General features: G+C 43.8%; 1 protein-coding gene across 4 annotated transcripts; it reads left to right on the top strand.

Annotated features, from left to right (window-relative positions):
* Positions 1-572: 572 nt before the first annotated feature.
* LOC120032668 (ectonucleoside triphosphate diphosphohydrolase 7-like) lies at positions 573-15,852 on the top strand. 4 transcript variants are annotated; one of them, XM_038978866.1, is made up of 14 exons: positions 573-737; positions 2,462-2,570; positions 2,661-3,186; positions 3,337-3,516; positions 3,790-3,995; positions 5,058-5,208; positions 5,381-5,484; positions 5,733-5,792; positions 8,146-8,297; positions 8,805-8,971; positions 11,817-12,141; positions 12,564-12,649; positions 14,224-14,385; positions 14,458-15,852. In XM_038978866.1, the coding sequence occupies exons 3-14, from the start codon at positions 3,155-3,157 to the stop codon at positions 14,672-14,674; spliced, it is 1,842 nt and encodes a 613-aa protein (XP_038834794.1). In that variant the 5' UTR covers positions 573-737; positions 2,462-2,570; positions 2,661-3,154; the 3' UTR covers positions 14,675-15,852. The 4 variants fall into 4 exon arrangements, with proteins under 4 accessions (XP_038834794.1, XP_038834792.1, XP_038834791.1 ...); XM_038978864.1 differs by having other exon boundaries at positions 8,149-8,297; positions 14,224-15,852; XM_038978863.1 differs by having other exon boundaries at positions 14,224-15,852.
* The last annotated feature ends 7,637 nt before the right edge of the window (positions 15,853-23,489 follow it).

The raw sequence follows: 23,489 nt of genomic DNA, 5'->3' as shown, positions 1-23,489 counted from the left end.
ATTTCACCAGTCAATCCTAATGAAATATGGAATGAATCCCAGCGATTGGCTGATTTACCGTGTAATTATTCATAAAATAAGGCGGGAATAGACCAAAGGGGCAGTGACACTTTTATAAGCTCCATTTTCGTAACCACAGCAGTCACATGTTTTACTGTAGTGAGTTTCCGAACCCAGGGTATGTGTAATCACCATCAAGGTCAATCATTTGATTCAAATGACATGCATCAGCGCTTATTGCGCATAGGGTTTAGTTATATTAAAATGTGCCCCCAACATTGGCTTCGAAGGTCGTCACTGTTCTGTCTACTGTGAAATTACTGCGTGAAATGATGCATGCCAGGCTCACTGTGCATGCAGTGCATGCAATGGAAGCGATGCAAGAATGTAAATGTATGCAGATAAATAATATACATCAAAAGATACATAACAGCTATAGATTTTAAACGGACCAATATCAATATGCCTTGGTCAAACATGATTGTACAAATCGCACGCACCACACGGGGGCATCATTCAGCACATTGGACAGCGACGTGTTCTGTGACGTGGCCACGTCGGCTACCGGAAGCTACGTCATCTGATGGATTTAAAGCTTTTTATTTTATTTTCCTGGGTGAGGATTAATCTCGTTCGAAGAAAATTTATTTTTGTTGTTAATCTGTGATTAAGGGGTAGGATCCACCGTGATTAAAACGACTGGTATGACGTGACGGCCAGCGTTAATTTGTATCAAAGTGAGTATGGAACGGTGACAATGTCACAGTGTATGGCTATATCTAGCCACCTGGCTACAGCTGTAGCATTCACCGGAAGCCGGTTAGTTATCAGTATTGTTGTTCTAGTTTTAGTCAATCCAAATCGCTATGTCAATACAAATTCTCTGCATAGGCCACATATTCATTCTTTGTTAAATTGCAGTCAGTGGGTGAATTGAGATTAGTTTAGCTTGTAGAGCTAACAATTTACTGGCAAGTAATACGTCTTACATAACGTAAAACACTGTTTAAATAATAGATGAACTAGTTGGCAGAGCAACCTGGACTCAGGGGTAGACGTAACACGGCGGGGAAGTAAAATATGGTATGTATGTATTAATGTGTGGATGCCCATCATCCAATTCGTATGATATGTTACGAATTGCAATTCGTTAGCTAGGTGGCTAACGTTAGCAAGGCTAGAAGTTAGGGTTAGGCGTAAAGTTAAATGGTAAGTAGAAGGGTTAGCTAACATGCAAAGTAGTTGCAAAGTTGCCTAAACATCAAACTGTTGCCATGGTTACTCCATGGATAATCAGTTTGAAAGAAGTCACTGTAAAAAAGACTCCATAGTCTCTACAAGCCAGAATGTTGATTAAAAAAATGTATTTGAGGTTACTTTACAGGTTGTCGGTGCTGCCCTTTTGCCGGGAAGTAGTGGGGATCAAATGTACACAGTAAAGTATTGTTAAATAAAATACAATTGTTTACCTAAGTTTTTGCGTCACTGGTAGGTTCTGTCATGTGTATTTTCCATCTCCTGACGCATTTCACGTGATGCACCATATGTAAACAATAGCCGAATGTAACCAAACATTATAGACCAAAGCACATTCCCTCACAATCAGCTGGAAGTGCTTGTGAAATTTGCCAGCTGATTGCGTGGGACAACATTCGGTCTGTGCTTCGGTTAAACTCGGCCATTGCTGACATTTTGTGCAAGTTGCGTGCGAATTGCATCTGCATTGAAAATACTAACTGATATACAGACCAGCGTACTGAAAGTCTAGTTAATTTTACATTTACATTTACATTTAAGTCATTTAGCAGACGCTCTTATCCAGAGCGACTTACAAATTGGTGCATTCACCTTATGATATCCAGTTAATAACACTACTTTGTACATATTCTGCCTCAGATTACCTTCTACATAAGTATAAATCAGGTAATGTACATTCAAATGAATTTTTTCAACATTCTGACTTGTGATGGGATTGTTCACAAAAAGTGAGCCTACGTGTTAACGACGAGAAAGGAGTCTACCTCTCACGTATTCATAGAGGCTAAAGTTGTCCGTGATAAGATTCGAACGCGCAACCTTTGGGTTGCTATAGAAGTTCGCGTTCTACGCCCACCCTGACCAACCACACTCTAATTCTTTCCTTATGTAACCATACCAAACGTAACATATCATACTAATTTGAGTGGCCTGGATTTTCGTTTGCTATGTTATGTTTAGTCTATGAGACCAGTCTGGGCAGAGGTAGGAGGGTGCGTTTCTATTGCACATGCATGTACTGTATCTATTCGTGTTGACACCGCTTGAACTCAACACATCTAGCTAGTTGGCTGTTCCTTGGTGCCTCTGTAATTTACAAATGATAGGCCTAGCTACCTATGTTTCATGTCCACAACTAACTGCAAGGGATACGTGGTGACTGACTTTTCTTCCGACTTGACAATCTCTGTGTCCTTCTCTCCAGATCACCAGGGGAAAGCAACACCTGGGTCCACGTAGTACGTTCCCAACCATGAGGAGGTGACAGCCAGCTAACTCTGCTGCTAGGTCTTGCTGCTTGGACATATGGCAAGGTAACACACACTTTCTATTTGTGGGTTGTGTTATTAGCCAATCTAGCTCGAATCTCTAACCGCGTAGGATAACCATCCATCGAAATACAGAGATATGTCTAGAGCTGGACCAGGGGTGGTGTGTCTAGAGCTGGACCAGGGGTGGTGTGTCTAGAGCTGGCCCAGGGGTGGTGTGTCTGGAGCTGGCCCAGGGGTGGTGTGTCTGGAGCTGGACCAGGGGTGGTGTGTCTGGAGCTGGACCAGGGGTGGTGTGTCTGGAGCTGGACCAGGGGTGGTGTGTCTGGAGCTGGACCAGGGGTGGTGTGTCTGGAGCTGGACCAGGGGTGGTGTGTCTGGAGCTGGACCAGGGGTGGTGTGTCTGGAGCTGGACCAGGGGTGGTGTGTCTAGAGCTGGACCAGGGGTGGTGTGTCCATAAACACTCTTCCCAGGTGGTGGATCAGAGAGGATAAAAAAATAGAACAAAAAGTGAATCGGCACACTGGTATAATAGTGGTCTCAAAGGACAACGTCTGGACCACAAACTGGTTGTTCTTCAGAAGGACCACGAGGCAACACACACTAACTGGACGGCTGTATTGACCTGATGGCAGGATGTGAACTTCAGCACGTGTTTAGGTGAAGAGGTGTAATGTTTATGATTGTTTGAAATGTTACCACAGTGTTATGTTATACAGAACTAGTAATGTAATAACTGCGCGTGTCCATGCGTTATGTTGTAGTAGGTTATATCTATGATAGTAATGAAAACCTCCCCTCCTCCTCCAGGATCACTTTCTCATGCCTGCCAGCCTCCTGGTACTGCAGTGTGTCCTTGCTGTCTCTGGGCTGTGTGCCCAGGCAAAGGGCCTTCTTCCTGGTGTTCCTCACCTGCTCTGCCCTGGTTTTCCTGGGGGTCTACCAGACTGAGCTCTGGGGGCCCCAGCGCCACAGGGGACACGTCAACAAGTGAGTGAGACGTCAGATGAACGGACAGACAGAATGAGAGCGAGAGACAAACAGGCGCACACACACACACACACACACACACACACACACACACACACACACACACACACACACACACACACACACACACACACACACACACACACACACACACAAACAAACACACCAGGCAAAGTGTTTGCACTGTGCTACTACTAAGTCAACCCAGACTCTGCATTCATAGTGTATGGTGTCTAACATGTTTCTCTCGCCATCTCCCGCTATCACCCCTAGATACCTTTCATCTGTGGAGACCATGGAGGCTACGGATGTCACCAACGCAGCTCTAAACTACGGGATCGTGGTGGACTGCGGCAGCAGCGGCTCCAGGGTGTATGTGTACTACTGGCCCCCCCACCATGGAAACCTCCACACCCTGCTGGACATCAGGCAGATGAGGGACCACGACCGCCACCCTGTGGTCAAGAAGATCAAACCTGGTGAGGAGGGTTAGGCGAGGAAAGAGTGTGGGTGGGGGGGGGCTACAATAACAACAGCAGAGAACAACGTAACTGTTGAATGACCAGGAGAAAAGGATGTTATCCTCACCACTGCCGTTGCCACATCACAGCAGAAACACGTCGTCTTTACTCTGTCAGATGCCCCTCGACCTCTTCACCTCTGGTACAGAGAGAGCTAAGATACAGTAGTTACCGGTAACTGACAAAATACAGGAAACGCCAGCAGAAAGTGTCTTAGTAGGGCGTTGAGCCGTTACAACTGTTAGAACAGATTCTACAATCTGTGTCTGGAACTCTGCTGGAGGGGTCTTCCATTAGAAATCCCTTCAGTTGATGTTGTTGGTGGTGGTGGAAAACGCTGTCTCAGGTGCAGCCCAGGAATCTCCCGTAAGTGTTCAATTGGGTTGAGATCTGAACACACACACACTTTAAACCCACTAAGCTCCTTTGGGACCCCTCTTTCAATGTCCCTGAGATCCTCTTGTTCTAGCCATAGTAGCCAAAATGATGAGCAACTGGGTGTTTTTCTACATGACCCTAAGCATGATGGGATGTTAATTGCTTAATGAACTCAGGAACCACACTTGGGTGGAAGCACCTGCTTTCGGTATACTTTGTGTCCTTCATTTACTCAAGTGTTTCCTTTATTTTGGGAGTTACCTACATGTTCACCATGTAGGGGCGTGGCACCCCAGAGGAAGTTAGTTGTTGTCACACAGTGTGGAGGGTTTCTACCTGTTTTCCCATGTTGTCAGGCCACACGTACACATGTCCTCAACCTGCTCCTTATCTCAACATTCTTTCCATTACCCCCTATTGGCCTGATACCTGAACACACTGGGACTGAGTAGGACCGCGATTGCTAAGCAGTTAGCAGCTGCTTTGTTCCCACTAAATGAACAGTAGAATTTACAGAGAAATAGTACATCTGCCCGGTTACACCCCAGCTAAGGCCACTACCTCATCCTCAACTCAGCTATCACTAACCTCTCTCGCTTCTCTCTCTTTCTCTCTCCTTCCTTTCTCCCCTTTCCTCTCCAGGTATTTCCACTATGGCGCTGAGCCCAGCCAAGGCCAGTGACTACCTCCATCCCCTCCTTTCCTTCGCTGCCACCCATGTCCCCAGGAAGAAACACAAGGAGACTCCCCTCTATATCCTCTGTACTGCTGGCATGAGACTGCTGCCTGAGAGGTAGGCCTCAGCCCTCCACCTCCACTTTGTCAGGGTTCAAGGGTCAGCTGGGGGTCAAGCACAGGATTCCCCCCTAGAGATCTGTGGGAGGTTTGGGGCATTGAGTTATACATCTCTAACAGCGGTTTAAAAAGTGTGTTTATTTCTCCCCATGCCCCCCCCCCCCCCCCAGTCAGCAGGCTGCTATCCTGGAGGACCTGGTAAGAGATGTTCCAGTGGAGTTTGACTTCCTGTTCTCCAGCTCCCATGCAGAGGTGATCTCTGGGAAACAGGAAGGTGAGACAGAGAGCTGTGAGCCTGATGGGAATATGGTACAGTTATACCTAGACACTGATCGATTCCTGGGATCACCCATACATAAACTGTATCCATGCTCGACTAAGTGGCTTTTGATAAAAGTGTCTGCTGAATGTGTATATATTGGTGTGAAAAAAGGCCAAATGGTCTAATTGAACTAATATACTGCACCTGTCCTCTGTGTGTGCTTTGTGGCGTTAATGTTAACACTGCCTTTCTGCCCGCAGGTGTGTATGCATGGATTGGTATTAACTTTGTGTTGGGACGCTTTGACCATGCGGAGTACGGTGAGTGCGAGGTTATGGCTTCGTTGATGATGTCGCTTGTATGTCCACTGCAAAGGATGAGGCTGGATTTTCTATAGAGTTATGGCTTAGATGTAGGCCTGAAACATATCGGTAGCCACCATTTTACAGGGCGTTAGATGCCGTACATGGCGGCTATACCCATGTCTCAAGGCTCGGTTAAGGCCTTCGCAGATGACGATTTTAGCTATGTTATGCCACGATTTTGCCATCCCAAACAAAATGTCCACGTCGTGGGCAAATTCTTAGGTCGTAAACGATTATCGGCCGTCTTGGCTCATTTAGTGTGACCGGGTCTAGTAAGTAACGCCACGTGCGGTCGTAGGCTCTGACAAAGTTGTAGCAGTGTCAGAATTGATTTGCCTTTATCGTATAGTGTGGCTGGTGTTACGAGCCGATCCCGGTGACTGACCAATAGGAACACGGCCGGCACTGAGTATGCACACAATAGGATTATTGTGAATGTTCAGGTTAATATAATGGTTTGATCTAAACGTTTAGCCTACATGCACTGTAAGAAGAACGGTTTTCCTGATAATCCTGTTTACATGGACACATCTGAAATCAGGCTACCTGATGGCCATTTTCAGCATTTATCAATCAAAATAAACATTCTACCACAGCGACCATGTTATTTTGGGGAAGCCAATATGATTCTGAGTTCGGACATATAAAGTTTGTATGTGAAAAGTATTTCTAAGATGCATAGGGGGAGAGCCAGGGCGAAAGTAACGCACCCATTTGCTCAGATAATACAGAAGCTAGAACGACGTAGTGAAGTCAGCACGTTCCCAATGCAGAGGATGATCTCCCTGCAAAAAAACAGCCCAGTCTGAACATGTGTCGCCGAGTTATTAACAAAAAGTGGTTTTGAGTGACGTTAAAAAATACAGACCCGGAAGTGTTTTCCGGCTGTGGAGTTGTTTAGGGGTTTTAAGGTTCCAAACATATTTATTTTTCTTCACCAATCTAGTGATTAAATGACAGCATAGGTTCCAAGTATCATGCTAGCTAGTCTTGGGTATTAGCCTGGGAGAAGTTACAGGAAAGAAGGGTGGGACGAAAGTAACACAATGTAAACTGATGACCTGGAATAAAATAAAATCAACTTCTAAGCACAGGCCATTGTCTCATCTCCCTCTAGTTCATATTGCTTTTATAATGTCAGTAAAACGTTAACATGTGACGGAATGTTTGAAAATGATATGACATCATTACAATTCTGCCTTAATCAATTGACTTGACAGATCAGCTTTTCACAAACTTTTTTCGGCAGGTTAATGGTTAAAAATATATATCTTATATATATTCTGGTGGTCAGTTACCTTCTCTCAAGCCATGGAAATGTGATGAGCATGATGATTTTGCCGTTTGTGAAGAGAATGAAGTCGTTTATTCTATCAAGACACGAGAAGCGCGCATGACAAGGACAGCTGCAGCGCACCTGATTGGTAGAGCTAATCATGAATAGTCACTGATTATTGTGAACAACAACTCCTACTACGTACCATTAAAGTGAGATGAGAAAAGGATGGTTAATATAGCTATTATGTGATCCATTTTAGTCCCATTTTTAATATTGTGGTTGGTTAATTTTCATATATTACGAACCTATTGCATTATTTATTCAAATCGACACAAACATGAAATGATGGCTGACGGTACATTTGTTGAAAGTAACGAGCATTACAAACTAGGAACATGGAGATACTGTAGATATTGTGCACTTCTCACCAACTGTTATTTCCGTCCCAAAGCTGTGTTACTCCCTCCCTGTTGGCAGGTACAAAAGTAACGTTGCTTTAGTTCTGTGTTCTCTGTCTATTTCATTTAAACTAATTTACCCTAGAAGTGCTATTACAGTTGCTAATGGTAGAGGACATGTATAAGTTGTGTGTCATAAAATATGGTGTCTCTAGCTCTATCGATCTCTGAGTAATTAGGAAAAAAGCTGTGTTACTTTCGTCCCGGTTCTCCCTTTCACTTTTTACTAACTCACTTCTCTCACATGCACAGATCAAATACAGAACTGAAGTAAGTTGTAAAATCTGGCCAGGATGATAAAGATTTTTATTTGGTAACATTGCGCAGTGTGACATGATAATCGTAAAAGACTGAATCCGACCAGCTAATTATGATGATGAACCAGATTCGACAGCATCTGATTGCTTGTTTGCCAAAGTGTGATGCCGGGGTTTGTGTATATGGACATGCATTTTCCTTTTGAACCGACTGGGTAAAAAATGTAAGTTGATCATTCATACCTTTTACGTACGTACCTACATTTGACCGGTTACCCATCGTTGACCTGACACTCAATTCTCCATTTTCCTAGAAGATGATGCAATGGTGGAGGTCACTACAGGGTCACAGAACCATCACCCAATTAGCCGGCGGCGTACAGTGGGCATCATGGACATGGGCGGAGCCTCGCTGCAGATAGCCTATGAGGTGCCTAGCGCGGTCCACTTCAGTTCACCTGAACAGGTAAGGAAGGATCCACCTGAGCGCTATCATTCTCATTCTATTTGTGTGGTATGACTGGCTGTTGTGTATACTGGTAGGCCTCATGTTAGGGTTTAGTAAACCACACCATGTATTGGAGATAATGTCTGCGTCCTGATTCGCCACACCAGGGTCGTATTCATTAGGTCACACCGTAGCGAAACGTTTTGTAACGGAAAAAAGAACATGAGCATTTCTTATTGGACACATTCAGGTAGTCCTTCCCTGTTTCCGTGCGTTTTCTTCCATTTGGTGCCTTTATGAATCTCCCATTTATCGCAAATAATTGAACGCCAAGATCTTTACAAAGCTTTTATTCAAGGAGTAGGGTGAAGTTGCTACTGATCTTGGGCCAGTTTAGCATTTTCCGCACTAAGGGTTAAGGTTAGAATTGGGAAGCTGACTTTAGATGGGTACCCAGGGGAAACTTCACCCCAGAGCAGGATTTTATGGTTGAAGTCATGTATGTGGTTCTGTCTCTCTCTACAGGAGGAGTCTGGTAAGAGCCTGCTGGCAGAGTTTAACCTGGGCTGTGATTCAGAGCACACGCAGCACGTCTACCGTGTATATGTCACCACATTCCTGGGCTTCGGGGGGAACATGGCTCGACAACGCTACGAAGACCAGCTGGTCAACTCCACCATCACCAAGAACAGGTAGGACCGGCAGGGGGACACACACACGGACGCAGAGAGAGCGAGACACACACACACACACACACACACACATACATGCATACATACATACATACATACATATACACACATACACACACACATGCATACATACATGCATACATACATACATGCATACATACATACATACATACATACATACATACATACATACATACATACATACATACATTTTACATTTACATTTAAGTCATTTAGCAGACGCTCTTATCCAGAGCGACTTACAAATTGGTGCATTCACCTTATGATATCCAGTGGAACAACCACTTACAATAGTGCATCTAAATCTTTTAAGGGGGGGGGGGTTAGAAGGATGACTTTATCCTACTTTATCCTATGTATGTATGTATGTATGTATACATACATACATACATACATACATACATACAGTGCCTATTCAGACCCCTTGACTTTTTTTCTTCATCAATCTACACACAATACACCGTTATAAAAAATCAGTGGCGTAAAGTACTTAAGTAATGGAACTTTAAAGTACTACTTAAGTAGTTTTTTGGGGTGTCTACTTTACTTTTATATTTTTATCTACTTTCACTTTTATTTCACTACATTTCTAAAGAAAATAATGTACTTTTTACTCCAAACATTTTCCCTGACACCCAAAAGTACTCATTACATTTAGAAAATGGTCCAATTCACACACTTATCAAGAGAACATCCCTGGTCCTCCCTACTGCCTCTGATCTGACGGACTCCCTAAACACATGCTTTGTTTGTAAATGATGTCTGAGTGTTGGAGTGTGCCCCTGGCTATCCTTAAACAAAGAAAATGGTGCTCGTCTGGTATGCGTAATATAAGGAATGTGAAATGATTTATGTTTTTACTTTTGATACTTAAGTATATTTAAAACCAAATATTTTTAGACTTTTACTCAAGTAGTATTTTACTGGTTGACTCAACTTGTACTTGAGTCATTTTCTATTAAGTTATCTTTACTTCTACTCAAGTATGACAATTGGGTACTTTTTACACCACTGTAAAAAAACAAAAAACATATGACATTTACATAAGTATTCAGACCCTTTACTCAGTACTTTGTTACAGCCTTGAGTCTTCTTGGGTATGTCTCTACAAGCGTGGCACATTTGTATTTTGGGAGTTTCTCTCATTCTTCTCTGCAAATCCTCTCAGGCTCTGTCAGGTTGGATGGGGAGTGTTGTTGCACAGCTATTTTCAGGTCTCTCCAGAGATGTTCGATCAGGTTCAAGTCCGGGCCACTCAAGGACATTCAGAGACTTGTCCTGAAGCCACTCCTGCGTTGTCTTGGCTGTGTGCTTAGGGTCGTTTTTACTGTTATTTAACAGTTATTTAACTCGGCAAGTCAGTTAAGAACAAATTCTTATTTACAATGATGGCCTACCCCGGCCGACGCTGGGCCAATTGTGCGCCGCCCTATGGGACTCCCAATCACAGCTGGATATGATGCAGCCTGGATTTGAACCAGGTGCTGCAGTGACTCCTCTTGCACTGAGATGCGGTGTCTTAGGCCACTGCGCCACTTGTTGTCCTCTTGGAAGGTGAACCTTTGCCCCCGTCTGAGGTCCTGAGCGCTCTGGAGCAGGTTTTCATTAAGGATCTCTCTGTACTGTGCTCTGTTCATCTTTTCCTTGATCCTGACTAGTCTCCCTGCCACTGGAAAACATCCCCACAACATGATGCTGCCACCACCATGCTTCACTGTAGGGATGGTGCCAGGTTTCCTCCAGATGTGACCTTGGCATTCAGGCCAAAGAGTTCAATCTTGGTTTCATCAGACCAGAGAATCTTGTTTCTCATGGTCTGAGAATCCTTTAGGTGCCTTTTGGCAAACTCCAAGCAGGCTGTCATGTGCCTTTTTACTGAGGAGTGGCTTCCATCTGGCCAGTCTGCCATTAAGGTCTGATTGGTGGAGTACTGCAGAGATGGTTGTCCTTCTGGAAGGTTCTCCCATTTCCAGAGAGGAACTCTAGAGTTCTTGGTCACCTCCCTGACCAAGGCCTTTCTCCCCCGATTGCTCAGTTTGGCCGGGCGGCCAGTTCTAGGAAGAGTCTTGGTGTTTCCAAATTTCTTCCATTTTAAGAATGATGGAAGCCACTGTGTTTTTGGGGACCTTCAATGCTGCAGACATTTTTTTGGTGCCCTTCCCCAGATCTGTGCCTCGACACAATCCTTTCTCGGAGCTCTGCGGGCAATTCCTTCGACCTCATGGCTTGGTTTTTGCTCTGACATGCACTGTCAACTGTGGGACCTTATATAGACAGGTGTGTGCCTTTCCAAATCATGTCCAATCAATTTAATTTACCACAGGTGGACTCCAATCAAGTTGTAGAAACATCTCAATTATGATCACTGGAAACATGATGCACCTGAGCTCAATTTCGAGTCTCATAGTATAGAGTCTGAATACTTTTATATGAATAAGGTATTTCTGTTTTTTATTTTTAATACATTTGCAAACATTTCTAAAAACCTGTTTTCACTTTGTCATTATGGGGTATTGTGTGTAGATTGCTGAGGATTAAAAAAAGAAAAAAACATTTTAGAATAAGGCTGTAATGTAACAAAATGTGGAAAAAGTCAAGGGGTCTGAATACTTACCAAAGGCACCGTACGTACATACATACATGCATACATACACAAAGGCACACACATATACAGACACATTCACACTTGCATAAACAGAGGGTCACATTCTTAAATTCCTCACCATTCTCCAATTTCATCTCAACACCTTGAGTGTGAGAACTCAATGATTGATTGATCGACTGACTATCCCTTCCTTCGTGTCACTTCCTGGTTGTCCTCCAGACTGACAGGCGATCAGACAGGCATGATGGAAGCCACGCCCCTTGCAGACCCGTGCCTCCCTGTCGGCCTATCAGACGTGGTGCGTCGGGACGGCCGTGCGGTCCACCTGAGAGGGCAGGGGGACTGGGCGCGGTGCCAGGGAGCAGTCAGGCCTTTCCTGGGTCTCCACAACGGCACCATGGGATCCCCCAGGGGGGTGTACCAGGCCCCCATCGACTACAGCAACTCAGAGTTCTATGGCTTCTCTGAGTTCTTCTACTGCACCGAGGATGTACTGAGGATGGGGGGACCGTACGACAGCGCCAAGTACTCCAAGGCTGCCACGGTAACCACAGCCCATCATTCTAGAACTTATCATGATCAGATATTCTAGACCTGGGTTTCCTCTGTCATTACCTAGGCAGGTTAGGCTTCTCCTCACCTAGCTCTCTTGTTCCCGATTTTTAAAAAGTCTGGTTTCAACAACAAAAATCCTTGGAAGATGCCTTTCTGTGCACTGCCTAAGAAATCTAAGGGAAAATATTGGTTTCGTGAAAGGAAAGAAAATGACTTTTTTGTCATTCTCTTCAAGTTAGCCTTGTACCAGTCTGTTTGTGTCGTCACGCCACTCCTTGTCAGGTTTGGCATGATGAGGAGTTGGAACGATAGCACAAACAGATCTGGGAACAGGCTGTCTTTTAAGCTCTTATATCGCCAAGAGATCTTTCCAGGAGGTAACTCTGTTCTCCCCTGTCTGTCTGTCTGCAGGACTATTGTTCCACTAAGTGGTCAACCCTCACCAAGCGTCTAGACAGCAAGCTGTTCTCTAAACAAGCGGACTCCTCCAGACTGAAGTAAGAAACCCTTCAACCCAGTTAGCCGCTCTACCGCTGTACTCCATATGTCTACTAGATATTCATCTATTACCATCTGTAAACCCAGTTAGCCGCTCTACCGCTGTACTCCATATGTCTAATAGATATTCATCTATTACCATCTGTAAACCCAGTTAGCCGCTCTACCGCTGTACTCCATATGTCTACTAGATATTCATCTATTACCATCTGTAAACCCAGTTACCTGCTCTACCGCTGTACTCCATATGTCTAATAGATATTCATCTATTACCATCTGTAAACCCAGTTACCCGCTCTACCGCTGTACTCCATATGTCTACTAGATATTCATCTATTACCATCTGTAAACCCAGTTACCCGCTCTACCGCTGTACTCCATATGTCTACTAGATATTCATCTATTACCATCTGTAAACCCAGTTACCCGCTCTACCGCTGTACTCCATATGTCTACTAGATATTCATCTATTACCATCTGTAAACCCAGTTACCCGCTCTACCGCTGTACTCCATATGTCTACTAGATATTCATCTATTACCGTCTGTAAACCCAGTTAGCCGCTCCACCGCTGTACTCCATATGTCTAATAGATATTCATCTATTACCATCTGTAAACCCAGTTACCCGCTCTACCGCTGTACTCCATATGTCTACTAGATATTCATCTATTACCATCTGTAAACCCAGTTAGCCGCTCTACCGCTGTACTCCATATGTCTACTAGATATTCATCTATTACCATCTGTAAACCCAGTTAGCCGCTCCACCGCTGTACTCCATATGTCTAATAGATATTCATCTATTACCATCTGTAAACCCAGTTAGCCGCTCTACCGCTGTACTCCATATGTCTAATAGATATTCATCTATTACCATCTGTAAACCCAGTTAGCCGCTCTACCGCTGTACTCCATATGTCTAATAGATATTCATCTATTACCATCTGTAAACCCAGTTACCCGCTCTACCGCTGTACTCCATATGTCTACTAGATATTCATCTATTACCATCTGTAAACCCAGTTACCCTCTCCACCGCTTTACTCCATATGTCTAATAGATATTCATCTATTACCATCTGTAAACCCAGTTACCCGCTCTACCGCTGTACTCCATATGTCTAATAGATATTCATCTATTACCATCTGTAAACCCAGTTACCCGCTCTACCGCTGTACTCCATATGTCTAATAGATATTCATCTATTACCATCTGTAAACCCAGTTACCCTCTCTACCGCTGTACTCCATATGTCTAATAGATATTCATCTATTACCATCTGTAAACCCAGTTACCCTCTCCACCGCTTTACTCCATATGTCTAATAGATATTCATCTATTACCATCTGTAAAGCCATTTACCCGCTCTACCGCTGTACTCCATATGTCTAATAGATATTCATCTATTACCATCTGTAAACCCATTTACCCGCTCTACCGCTGTACTCCATATGTCTACTAGATATTCATCTATTACCATCTGTCTGGAAATGCCTATCTAATAAAAATGGAATGCATATTGTGCATACTCAGCATACCTCACCTCATCAACCACCTCTCTCCCTGTCCAGGTACCAGTGTTTTAAGTCAGCCTGGATGTTCCAGGTGCTCCACTCAGGCTTCAGGTTCCCTAAGGACTACCCCAGCCTGAAGACTGCTCAGCTGGTCTATGACAAGGAGGTGCAGTGGACCCTGGGAGCCATCCTGTTTAAGACACGCTTCCTGCCTCTCAGGTCAGTAGGCACTTCTTGTGTGTGTCTGTCTGTGTGTCTGTCTGTTATTAATCCATCTCTCCTCTCCAACAGGGACCTCCAGGCAGAGTCGTTTAAACAGGGCCACTCCAACTGGCTGCGTTCCTCCTTCGTCTACAACCACTACCTGTTTTTTGCCTGTATCCTGGTGGTCCTGCTGGCCATTCTGCTGTACATCCTCCGCCTCCGCAGGATCCACCAGCGAGAACAGAGGCAGGCTGAGGCCCTGGACCTGCTCTGGGTGGAGGAGGGGGAGGCTCTTCTGGCCTGATCCAGGATCAGTTTAGACTCTGAATCTTTCTTGACCTGAGGCCTTGGGTGTGGGGGGGGTTACTGATCTAGGATGAGTCGAGATGCTCTCAGTAACTGGTGTTCATAGCCTGGTATGCACAGCTCTAGGATCAACCTTTCACCCTCTGAGTTGTATGCTTGACTGGTGCTCTATTTGTTAAGAGGCACTGATCTAGGATCAGATGATCAACCGCAAATCATGACCTTGACTGGAACCAACGGCCTGTTGGGACAATGATCTAGGACCAGCTTAGTCACGCTGAATCATAACGTTGACTAATGGCTAGAAATGCAATAGCAACGTCATCCTACAACGAAGGTTTGAATTATGGGGGTGCTGGACACTCCCGTTTTTACACATCTTTACACCCCAGATCCAGATATCAACGTTGACCTGACCGTGAGCTCCCTCGTAAAACAGAAAATATCAACCAAGGTCCAAATCACTATTTATAGTAACCTCTGACCTAGAGTGTTGATGTAAACATAAGTAGGAGGGGCCATGGAACTGGAACCTTCAAAAGGGGGAGGAGAATTGCAGGATGTGGGCGAAACATCATAAAGAGAGAACTGGATCGTTAAAACAACGGAACAGGAAAATCCCAACAGGTGAAAGACTGAGGACCGAGCCATTCTATTTCTATTGTAGATTATTCACTGTTGCAGAGGGACCACTGTATTGGCCATTTTGTGTGAAGGAAGGTGAAGCTTGACGTTTGAGGCTGAAGTTGTCCTTAACCACAGATCTAGAATCAAGTAACCTACTCCTAAACCATTAGGGGAATGCAAATAAAATCTGACCCTGTATCTGTGGATAGGGGTAACTTCTAGCTACTCTTTGTTGAAAAGGGTGCCTTTATGATTGTCTGTTTGGACAGTATTGTAACCATGACGATACAAACTTTGTGTCTGACCAGTATACTTCCTGTAAATCTCACAAACAGGAAGTGCATTAATTCCTTAATAATCCCACTGTGGTAATGCTTTTGATTTGAAGCTTTCAAATAGAAAAAGGCTTTATTGATTTGTATTGAAAAACTACAATGAGGAATCAAACATGGGGCGGCAGGTAGCCTAGTGGTTAGAGCGTTGGGCCAGTAACCGAAAGGTTGCTTGATCGAATCCCCGAGATGACAAGGTGCAAATCTGTCGTTCTGCCCCTGAACAAGGCAGTTAACCCACTGTTCATCGGGCGCCGAAGACGTGGATGTCGATTATGGCAGCCCCCCGCACCTCTCTGATTCAGAGGGGTTGGGTTAAATGTGGAAGACACATTTCAGTTGAATGCATTCAGTTGTACAACTGACTAGGTATCCCCCTTTCCCTTCTCAAACTATTTATTACAGGGGTTCATTGAATCTGAAATGTTTGAGATGTATCTTAACGTTTTTAAGCGGTTTGTTTTGGTGCTGGGAACAGTTTGTTCTGAGCCAGTTATGTTGATGACAAGCTAGGAGAGTGAAACGGGTTGTCAGTGTTTAATGGATTGAAGTTGATGCCTTCTGATTGCATTGTGTTGAACTGTGGTACAAACACACACAACTGAACTCCAAGTTGTGTGTTACAGACTGTCAATGTTAGTTACCCACCAGCTCCTCACCTGCCCTGTACTGTAAATATCCAATCAGCCATCACTATCGGTCTTCTCTACTGCTCTTGATAATGTTGGGAGGTATTGCTGTTGTTAAATGAGATGCATTGAATTGCTAATAAAAGGAGCTGTCTTGTTATTTTGAAGCTGTATAATTTGAGTGGTCACAATGCAAGTGGAAGTGTAGCGTCAGTGATTTTAATGTCAATTCATCACACTTGCTTTTGACTGTTTCTACGGCTGAAACCTTCAAGTGCAGCATTTGAATGTGATCTTATACCATCCCTCGGTTTGACCTCTTGTCAGTTTTTGACCAGTTTGTTTTGTTGTAGATTTTAACAAGAGGAAGGGGCCTCTAATTGTTGCAGCTCTATTTTGAATTTTGACTCTTCCTAAAGAAGGACCAATGATCAACTGGACCAAGTTTCTGTTCCAAATGGCACCCTATTCCCTATATAGTGCACTACGTTAGAGCGGGGCCCTATTCCCTATATAGTGCACTACGTTAGAGCGGGGCCCTATTCCCTATATAGTGCATTATGTTAGAGCGGGGCCCTATTCCCTATATAGTGCACTACTTTAGAGTAGGTCCCATAGGGCTTGGGATTAAAGTATTGCACAATGTAGTAAATAGGGTGCAATTTGGGACGTAATCCTAACTGTCTTGTCGGTCTCTTATTGAGGAAAAATAACTCAACATGGATGTGGAAAACAAACATCTGTTTTAAATAAATCAACGTTTTAAAACATGTTGCTTCTCTTTGGGTACTTTCTCTTGGTATATGTTTAGAGCCAGGGTCGTATTCATTAGTGCACATGGTAGCAAAAATGTTTTGCAACGGAAAACCAAGTTTTCTTATTGAACAAGTTCAGGTAGTCCCTCCCTGTTTCATTCCATTTCTTCTGTTTGGTGCCTAGTGTATACGACCGAGCTGGTTTAGCAGGTCTTGGTAACTTGTGTCAATGTGCCCTGACATGAGCCGAGGTTGGCAGTTGGCACTTTCCAGGGCATTCTGGGTGTTTATATCATCCTGGTACGAGAGACGGGCGCAGGTCAATGTCTGCCAACGGACCAAGGCTGAGACTCCCCGTTTTACTTTCTTCGGGGACGGAATTATCCGGAATAAAACTCTTTGGGTTTTGCTTTCTCTCAGTTTGCAAACGATGTAGGAAAGGAAACAAGAAGGGGAAGCTTTAAGAAGATTCGGCCATTGTCCAAACAAATGATCTAGGGAAACAAAAAGAGCACCCTTACCAACGTGTTTTCTTAAAAATATACTTTAATACAACAGCTGCATATAAATATTAAAATATACATTATACTCACACAAAACAAAAAACAAAAATATTATGCTGCTATTTGTACAGCACTTTGTACTTTTTTTTCTTGCTGCTTTTTAATGTTTTTTAAATTTTTTATTCCATTCTGTATTTTGCCAATCCAGAGCGTTTATTGTACTATTGTGATTATTGTAGGTTATTGAAAACAGAGGGGGGGTTAGAGGAGTTGTGAAGGGATATGGGGGGTGTTGTGAAGGGATATGGGGGGTGCTGTGAAGGGATATGGGGGGTGCTGTGAAGGGATATGGGGGGTGCTGTGAAGGGATATGGGGGGTGCTGTGAAGGGATATGGGGGGTGCTGTGAAGGGATATGGGGGGTGTTGTGAAGGGATATGGGGGGTGCTGTACATGACATGATGACATGGCGTTCTGGAATGTATCCTGTTTGTAGTCCAGAAGAGACTTTTTGCAGTTCCTAAAGAGCTCCTCGTGTTCTAGAATCTGTGCTCTAGAATGTCCATTCCTCTTCTTACTTTGCTCTGTTAGAAAATCATTGGTTTGGGTATCATTTGTTTTCCTCTGTCTGTCCGTGTCTGACAGTCCTGATGGGGTTTAGGGTAACAAACCCAGAGTCTCCGAGCTCTCCTCTCTCGGGGCGTCATGTCATCTTTGAAACAGGAGAGGGCCTCCAGTCTCTGGGAGGACAATGTGTGTGTGTGTGTGTGTGTGAGAGAGAGTCTTCAGTTCAGGACCAGTCACTGAGGGGTCACTGTAGTCCCACCAGGGTCATCTTACATCCGAGCCCATTCAGGCTTTAAACAAAGCACACACAAGCCTTCTTCAGCTCTCTCTCTCACACACACACACTGATTGGGCTGAGGGGGAATTCACCTCCTTCCTTAGTTTCATCCATTTCAGACAGTGAATGGAGAGAATAGTGTTCTCCACCTACAGAAGACCAACTAGATTAGAACACGAGGTAATGCTCCATTCTTCCTGGTATGAACATGGAAAAAGTAGCAAGAATACTTTGTATTGTTGTCAACCTCGTTATAACATACTACAGTATGGGCCTAGACATTTGGCAGAAAAATGCATCCTACAAATGTGTAATAAGTAATACAGTGCTCAAACTTGTTGTTGAACCGTTTGTCAGTTCAAACTGGATTCAGCCCTTGTTGTCGATTGCTCAAAGGCATTCTAGAACTGTGTTTCTAAAGGCAGTATTATCAGGAAGGATCTGTCTCTGGGATCGGCTAGCTCTGCCTTTCGGTCTGTCAGAGCCGACTCGTTTAGCTTCCCTTTAGTGTGAGGCTGTGTTGGACCAGGGAGCTGGTCTGAAATGGCACCCTATAGGGGACAACTTCTGACCAGCGCTGGTGAAAAGTTGTGCACTATATCTTGAACAGGGAGTCAGTTCGGATGCACCCAATCTGTGATCGGCCAGATGGCTGGCTTCTTCCCCCCCCCCCTCCCCACTGTATGCCAGGTGGCAAATCGGGCTGAAGGTGGAGATCTGACTCGACTACTTTCCCCTGGCACCCCCCTCTATTCAAGGTAAAACATAAACAGTGTTCTGAGAAGCAGAGTGAGTGGGAGGAATGCTAGCTGAGCGTAGAGAGAGAGAGTGTTCTTGCCAAGACCTCGCCGCCACTCCCGTTCCATCAAAGTTAACCCAAAACACAACCCATGAAACGGTACATGAACAGGAAGAGAAAAAAACAAATCCAGTTAGTGTAGGCCTAAGTGGGAGGGAAAAACGACAGTTTGAGTTTGTTAAAGTTATTTCTACAGTTGTTGTTGTTGCAGAAAGCAGCATGAGGGCAGTGCTAGTGCTCCTGCCAGAGAAGAGATCGTGTGACTGTTCTGGCACGGTGTGTGTGTGTGGAGAAGAGAAGCCTCCCAGAGAGAGAAATATATAACCACAGTACAGTAACACTCACTCTCCACCATTTTACCAACACAGAGAGAGGCAGTCAACCAAGGCTTGAATTCCAATGTCAATACTACCCAGCTCTAAAGACATGATAGAAATGACTTTATCAGGACCAGATTACAACCAGTTCTGGTAATAAACTAGTTGTAATTATTATTTCAACCAGATTTTGCCCACTGGGTACACAACACTATCTGCCCACTACATTGCTCCATAATACATGGTACAGTAGTATGCTAGTATGGACATTTGGAACACAACAAGTCCTAACTTAACTTTGAGTCGAATTTTCACTTAGTCATGTATTGAAATCAATGGGAAAATGTAACTTACGTGGAAGTTACTATTCACCCCTAAAAGAGATGATGATTATCATACTAGCCACTCTGAGCTCAAATCACAACGGGTGTTTGTGATACATGATACACATTATGAGTAACGTAAAAAAACATTCAGAGCATTGTGTTGTTTTGGAAGAGGTCTGTCTCCTAGTAAAAGGACAGTGCCTCAACGTAATGTCAGACCTGACTGTCCATTTGGTCGTCCTCTCCAGTGTATCTTCTTTTAATCCAGCCACCATCTGTCTTTGGCATCGTGTTCCCTTACAGTGCTCCGGGCTGCGTTCAGGACTACCAAAGTTACACGAAAACGTTCCAGATTGAAGCCTGATAGGAGTTTTTCGTTTTTGTACTGGGTAATAACCATCCTGTGTCCTCTTGCTCTGTTTTAAACTTTTAAAAATGCTTCATTCTTCTTTCCTCTCCTCCTTGAAAATCATATTAGTGATAATGTCAAGGAAGAGAAGGATGTTTTTTTAAAGTATTGAAACAGTGTTTCTAAGTATCTTCACACCTCAGTTTTGAGGACCATCACCGCAGCAGCAGCCGGTGCACCTGAGCGCCAAATAGTTGAAGGTAAATGACCCTTTAGCACGCTGGTGGGGCGTTCTAAAGCAGGGGTGTCAAACTCATTCCACGGAGGGCCTAGTGTCTGCAGGTTTTTGGTTTTTCCTTTCAATAAAGCCCTAGACAACCAGGTGTGGGGAGTTCCTAACTAATTAGTGATGTTAATTCATCAATCAAGTACAAGGGAGGAGCGAAAACCCGCAGACACTCGGCCCTCCATGGAATGAGTTTGACACCTGTGTTCTAAAGGATGGAATTTCCATAGGTGAGAATGGAACGTTTTTATGGAACATTGGCTCTGGAACGCAGCCCGGTTTCTCAAGGTTGGTTCTCTTTGAAAAAACAGAACAGTATTGCTTAACATCGCCATGGTGATCTGTCACTCCCACCTCTGAAATTGTCCTGCCGTGAATTTATTTATTTCTTCTCTTGTTTGGTTGCTTTGACTGTGTACATCGTTAGGTAAATACCCACTGGGCACGCTGATTCAACCAGTCTGTGCCCAGTAGGTATGCTCATTGCTAGGTTGTTTTGTTCAGGCATACTGTACTGTAGGTTATGTGGCTCATAGCTCTAGTAGGCACTTCAAACACAACATTTCCCTTTCAACGTTAAAGGCCCAGTGCAACAAAAATTTGATTATCTGTGTTTTATATATATTTCCACTGAACGGCACGGCAAGCGGTACCGGAACGCCAAGTCTAGGTCCAAAAGGCTCCTTAACAGCTTCTTCCCCAAGCCATACAACTGCTGAACAAAGTATTTCACAGTAAGGTCTACACCTGTTGTATTCGGCGCATGTGGCAAATAACATTTGATTTGGTTAATATGTCAAAATTATGATAATGCACTTTTATTGTAAGTGCTGTTTGAAAATTTCAGCCTGTTTTGGTGGGATGGAGTTTTGGCCAAATTACTTAATAGACCAATAAGAAAGAGTTCCAAACCTCTCTGCCAATAACAGCTAGTTGTCAGTTTTCCCCTCCCCACTCAGACCACTCCCAAACAGTCTGTCAAAATTCTTGCTTGAGAAATTGCTCTTTGCTAAGAAGCTATCTTTGTTTTGTTTCTTTTTGACCATTTTAACTGGAAACAATCACAGTCAGGTACTTCATTTTCACCCAGAAATGATTTGATATTAAGATAAAATGGCTGCATTGGACCTTTAACACAAAGTTTCAACTTCAACACAACATTGCTCTTTCAAGGTTAACACAACATTGCTCTTTCAAGGTTAACACAACATTTCTCTTTCAAGGTTAACACAACATTTCTCTTTCAAGGTTAACACAACATTGCTCTTTTAACGTTGGCAAGATGTTCTGCCATGTTGTTGCTCAGGTGAGAAGTTACATTTCACCAGAGCACCGTATACTATAGTATACTGAACCAGAAACCATATTCACCATTTACAGACCCAGACAACAATAGTTTCTGTTGTTGAAAACCATGACCAAATACAACAAATAGGCTGTCAATCAATAATCATGTTTAAAAAAAGGTGCAGATACATTACTCTTTAGAAGGTGTTTGGTTGTACCCACCGCAGTGCAAATAGGTTTTGTGACTGGCGTGACCAACGACACTCACTGGCCTTTAAAACACAATGTACTCTGGTCTGCATCACGTCGGACTTCTGCTACAAGACCGACCACCTTTGGCTTGGCCAACAAAGGCAGCACCATAGAGTTAGAAAGAGGGCTGTAGAAACAAAACGATAGGCCCTCTTTCTAACTCTATGGGAGAACAGAACTCAGACCCTCTCTAGTCGTTAAAAGACCATCCCCACTTTGTGGGAGAATGGCTTTGTGAGTAAACAAAACAACAAAACACAAACAACTTTAGCGACAAATGTAACAAAAACGCTCCAGCACAATAGCTGTCGACTCTTGTTGCCTTTAAGAAAGGAAGGTGCACTACAGGTTCACATTAGGAGTCAGATGAAGCAGAAGGCGTGGAGAAGGCGTCGAGGACAGACGCATCCCTTTTTGTTTTCTGTTTATATTGAACACAAACACCCAGACAGCGTTATGCTGTAGCGCTAAAGGCAGACCGATAGGAGCTTTGTCACTTCCATAGAGATGGGAAAGAGAGAACACCTAACTTAATGGGAAGTGCGCCCTCTATGCATCTCTATGGGCATGTTCTGTATACGCTAGCCTCACCCAACACTCCTCTCAGATTTAAATGTTAACAGTGATTTAATGAGTGTCTGATTGACGTATCAAATCGACCTTTCAGGCAATAATACAGGTAGCAAAAGGCGTCCTTTTCATAAAGGATGTGTGAGGGTAATCATTAACACGATCAACGTTTTTTTTGTTAATCAATTCAACGCCATCTTCAGATTGATGATACAATGATTGGATAATGGCAGTAGTAGGAGTGAGAGGGTTAGGTAAGAGCTGATCACTTCAGCTTTCATTTCAGCTTTCATTTCAGTTCTTTGAAATGTCAGCTGTTCGTGTCATCTTTGGTCGGTTGGATTTAATAGCTACTTTTTTTAAAGTTAATTTTTCTTCCTTATAACTCTGTGACGAAAGCTCCGCAAGTCTTAGCTGCTACAGTTGCTTTGATGTTTGGTGTTATCACAGTTCATCCTCTGTTCTCTGGTCGTTCTGAGAGAAGGAACTTGCATTTTCAGGGTCATGTTCATTAGGGCACCTAACAAAACGTTTTAAGATGTTTTGCAATGGAAAAAACAAACATTTGCGTTTCTTATTGAAGAAGTCCAGGTAATCTTCCCAGTTACGTTTGGTGCCTGATGAGCAGGACCCAGGTGTTTCTCAAAGGGGAATAGACAGGATACAGCTACGAATCAAAGTGCTCATTTATGCCCTCTGTGGCAAGCACCAATTACGTTGCTCGCTGGTCAAAAGAGGCTCATCCCACTGATCTTTACTAGCAGGGTCGATTCCAGGAGGGTGTAACCAAACCTGCCAAACGTTGCATATAGCAATGTTGTGAATAGAGAGGACATTACTCCTTACTCTAGATGTCAGAGATGCACATCTGTTCCATACAGTCCATTTCTTTCTGAACCTTCCAAGGAACGTTGTGGCCTACTGAACATGACCCTCCC

This window comes from Salvelinus namaycush, chromosome 39 (assembly GCF_016432855.1).
Source record: "Salvelinus namaycush isolate Seneca chromosome 39, SaNama_1.0, whole genome shotgun sequence".
Classification (NCBI taxonomy): Eukaryota; Metazoa; Chordata; class Actinopteri; order Salmoniformes; family Salmonidae; genus Salvelinus; species Salvelinus namaycush.
Note: the sequence above shows the minus strand (reverse complement) of the source record. Positions and strands in the feature narration are given on the sequence as shown.